Source organism: Phalaenopsis equestris, unplaced genomic scaffold, assembly GCF_001263595.1.
Source record: "Phalaenopsis equestris unplaced genomic scaffold, ASM126359v1 Scaffold000240, whole genome shotgun sequence".
Lineage (NCBI taxonomy): Eukaryota > Viridiplantae > Streptophyta > Magnoliopsida > Asparagales > Orchidaceae > Phalaenopsis > Phalaenopsis equestris.
Genome location: NW_018164682.1, coordinates 402,591 through 406,749, shown reverse-complemented (window position 1 = coordinate 406,749; position 4,159 = coordinate 402,591). Strand labels below are relative to the sequence as shown.

General features: G+C 52.2%; 1 protein-coding gene across 1 annotated transcript in view; it reads right to left on the bottom strand.

The window, feature by feature from the left end:
• Positions 1-334: 334 nt before the first annotated feature.
• LOC110024016 (brassinosteroid LRR receptor kinase BRL1-like) overlaps positions 335-4,159 on the bottom strand; it is a 4,571-nt gene continuing 746 nt past the window's right edge. The window contains exon 3 of the mRNA XM_020723729.1: positions 335-4,137. Within this exon, the coding sequence (XP_020579388.1) occupies positions 499-4,137 (3,639 nt within the window). The 3' untranslated portion in view covers positions 335-498. The remainder of the gene's footprint in view (positions 4,138-4,159) is intronic.

Below are 4,159 nucleotides of genomic sequence, written 5' to 3'. Positions count from 1 at the left end.
CCCACTTTTACTATTTTTTTTTTTTTTAAATTAAAGCGATGGTTGATGTGCGGCTCGGAGAGCGCACGCAGAGCTCTTCGTATGCAATAATTTCTCATCTCAAATATGCAGCGTTGCGTACGTGAGAGCACGAAAATTTTTCTCCCATTCAAAACTCATTCCGTTATTTGTTGACCTAATTTTTTTTTTAAACCCTAAACCCTAAACTAGAAGTATCTGAAGAACTCAAATTTGAAAGATTTTAGTGATTATTTCCAGAAATTGAAGATCTGAGAGTTCGTCGTCATCAGAATAAGAAAAAAATGCTAGAACCGATTTCAGATCGAGTTAAAGATAAATATATGATTGATTTCTTTGAGAAGGAAAAGAGAGTAAGAGCACACTTCTCTCAAATCTGGACAATCTGCACAATCTTCTCTGTTGTATTTACAGTAATCAAAATGCTCCAACAAAAAAATCACAAGAACAAAGAAATATCTATGTCGTTCTTCCCTGTTGCTATGTCGATTCCTCAATCACTGATCTTCTGATCGAAAGGCCGTCGAGCACATCGCTGCCGCTCCCACCGGTTTCCATCTGAAGCTCCTTGAACATGGCCATCACCTGAATCATTGTAGGTCGCCGGTGCGGCCGGTCTTCCAGGCACTGAAATGCTATCTTCAAATACTTCTGGAGCTCATCGACGTCCCCTGGCTTGTTAGCCTGAACCAACTCCGGATCAAAAATGTCCCCACTCTTGTTCTCCTTCACCAGCTGCTTGGCCCAACCCACAAGATTGGTGTCCCCAAAATCCATGGTATCGATGGGTTTCTTCCCTGAAAGGAGCTCCAGCAGAACCACGCCGTAACTGTAGACGTCACCCTTTGTCGTGCAGCGGAAGCTCTGGTAATACTCCGGCGGAACATAGCCGGGTGTTCCGGCGAGCGTGCTCACGCTGAGATGCGTGTCGAGTGCGTTCATTAAACGGGCCATGCCGAAATCGGAGACGCGGGCTTCCAGATTCTCGTCGAGGAGAACGTTGCTGGACTTCATGTCGCGGTGGATTATGTGGGGGATGCAGCTGTGGTGGAGGAATGCGAGCCCGCGGGCTGATCCGATGGCAATCTTCTTTCTCGCGGACCAGTCAAGTCTCGGCGCGCCTGGAGCTCGCTTCTTGCTGTCGTGGAGAGCGATATCGAGGCTCCCGAAGCGCATGTATTCGTAGACCAGGAGGCGTTCATCGCCGACCTTACAGTAGCCGAGGAGGGGGACGAGGTTCCTGTGCTTGATCTTCCCGATGGTCTCCATTTCAGCGGTGAACTCACGATCGCCCTGGCCGGTGACGTGAATGAGCTTCTTGACAGCAACGACCGCGCCGTCTTTGAGACGCGCTAGGTAGACTTCGCCGAAGCCACCGGAGCCGATGAGGCTCTCTGCGCTGAAGTTGCTGGTGGCTTCGACTAAATGGGCGAATGTGAGCTTCCGCAAGTGTTTCTCGAACGCGGCCACGTTGATGCTGAGGTGCGCCAGCTCGCTGGCGGAGAGCTTCGAGCTACCGCTGCCGGAGGTTTGGACGCTCTCGATGTAGCCTCCGCCGCCGTTGCCGATGCCGATGCCGATGCTGACGCCGAGCTCCTCTGCTTTCTTTCCACGCTTCTTGATTTTGAAAAGGGCGAGTGCGAGGGAGAGAAGGATGAGGACGGAGAGCGCAACGCCGATGAGAAGGCTGAAGCCGCTGCCACTGAGCGGTCGCCGATGGCGGCCATCGTTAGAAATCCGTGGAGTGGCAGGAGATTTTGGGCATGGCGGAAGAGGGATGCCGCAAAGTCCAGGATTATTTGCGTAGCGGGAGGCAGAGAAAGTGATGAGCTGGCCCGTAGTAGGGATGGGGCCACTGAGGTTGTTGTTGGAAACATCGAGGTCGTTGAGAAAGCTGTTGTCCCCGAGAGATCCAGGTATCGGGCCGGTGAGATTATTGTGAGAGAGATCGAGCACGCCGATAAACTTAATGCCGCCGAAACTGTCGGGGATATGTCCCGTGAGCAAATTGTGGCCAAGATTGAGAACTACGAGGTATTCCATGGCACCGAAGGCGCTTGGGATTTCGCCTGTGAGATGATTGTAGGAGAGGTCCAGGTAAATCATGCTTCCGTTGTTCTGGTAGGAGTAGAAGGTGGTTCCTCGGTAGATTCGAGTGGAGGAGCAGGAGTTTACGATCGGGAGGCTTGCAAGCCTCTCCGGTCGGATTCCTTGGAACTCGAAGAGGGCTCCGGCGCCGGGGCAGATGTTTCCAGCCTCGTTGCGAAGGAAGGCGAATTGCTTCCCGGAGACGATGCCGGCGGTGATGAGCTCCGCTTGCGAAGCCAGCGAAGACTGTATTGGCCCGGTGAATTTGTTGCTGTTCAAGTCTAGCCAGATGAGATTCTTGCAGTTGCCGAGCTCCGCCGGAATGTTGCCCGAGAGGGAATTGTTTCCGAGCTGGAGGATTGCGAGATTCTGGAGATTTCCTATTTCGGAGGGGATCTCGCCGACGAGTTGGTTGCCGGCGAGAGATACCCAGATGAGTTTGGAGCATTTGGTAAAGGACTCGGGGATGGATCCCGTCAGGGCGTTGAGGTTGAGGACGAGCATCTCGAGGTTAGGGTTTTTAGAGCAGAGATCGCCGGGGATCTCGCCGGAGAGCTTGTTAGCCCACATGACGATGTTCACTAGTTTCGGCAGGGACCATACCTGCAATGGGATCTCGCCGACGAGTTCGTTGAAGCTGAGATGGATGCTCTGGAGGTTAGTGCAGTTGCCTAGCTCGGCCGGGACCCTGCCGGAGATGTAGTTGCCAGAGAGATGGAGCCTTTGAAGAGAAGGTAGATATTGGCAGAACTCAGCCGACATTTCGCCGGTGAACTCATTGGAGCTGAGATCGATTTCTTCCAAGAGCTTGCAGCCGGCGAGCGCTGATACCGGCAGCTCGCCACTGATGTTATTGAAGGAAAGGTAGAGTTGCCTCAGCGAAACCAGCTTTGCAACAACCTGTTCGACGAAATTCCCCGACAGACTGTTGCTGCTCAGATCGAGAATTTGAAGATTGGAGCACGATGAAAACCCCGAAGGCAGGCCGCCGGTTAAGTGATTACTGGAAAGGTTGAGCTCGACGAGGTTATCGCACGCCCCAGCTAGTCCGGCCGGGATCTCGCCGGAAAAATTGTTATTTCCCAAATCCAAATACTTCAAATTGGTAAAATTTTGCCAAATGGATGGAATTTGATCAGTGAAATTATTGCCAGAGAAAGAGAGCTGCTCCAGCTGCTGGCAGCTGCGTAGGCTCGTCGGCAGCCCGCTGCCATGGAGATGGTTATATGAAAGATCCAGGATTGTAATCCTTCCGCAGCCACCGAAGTCAAAGGCGGAGAATTCACCGCTGAGGTTGTTGTGAGAGAGGTTAAGCTGCTTCAACGAAGCCGGCGGCGATGAAAAGAAATTCGCCGGAATCTCTCCATTGAGCGAATTAACGGAGAGGTCGAGAACCACAAGTCCGGCGCACAAAGGCGACAAAGTCCTCAGCCTTCCAGCGAGCTTATTATCCGATAGGTTGAGATGCGTGAGGCCTTGGCAGCTGGAGAGAGAGAAGTTGAGCAATCCATCGTCAGAAATCTTGTTCTTCGAAACGTCAAGCACCCGGATGGAGGAACCGAAGGGGAAAACTCCGGCGGGAATCGAATTGGACGACAGATTGAGCGACGAGAGACGGGTACAGGATGTGAGGAACGGCGAGGAGATCTTTTCTGTGAAGTTATTTGACGAAAGGTCGACGTTGACGAAGCTGCAGGATGGAGGAGGTGTTCCGCTGTTGTAATTTAGATTTCCATAAAAGAAGTTGCCATGGAAGTTGATGTCTCGCAGCGCCGGCAACGCCATTAACGTGTCGATTTGAAGCCGGCCGTGGAGTCCCATGCTGTTGAGGTTAAGCCCTTGCACCAAGCCATTAGATTGCGAGCACTGGACTCCGCTCCATGAACATGGATCGTTGCTTTCAGCAACCCAGTTCTGCAGAAACCCCTTGGGATCAAGGTCGACGGAGGATTGCTTGAACTGAATTAGAATAGAGGATTCATCGGCGGCGGCACCGGCGGCGGTGATTGATGAATGAGAAGAGGAAAGCAGCAGTAATGAAAGCCGGGAAAAA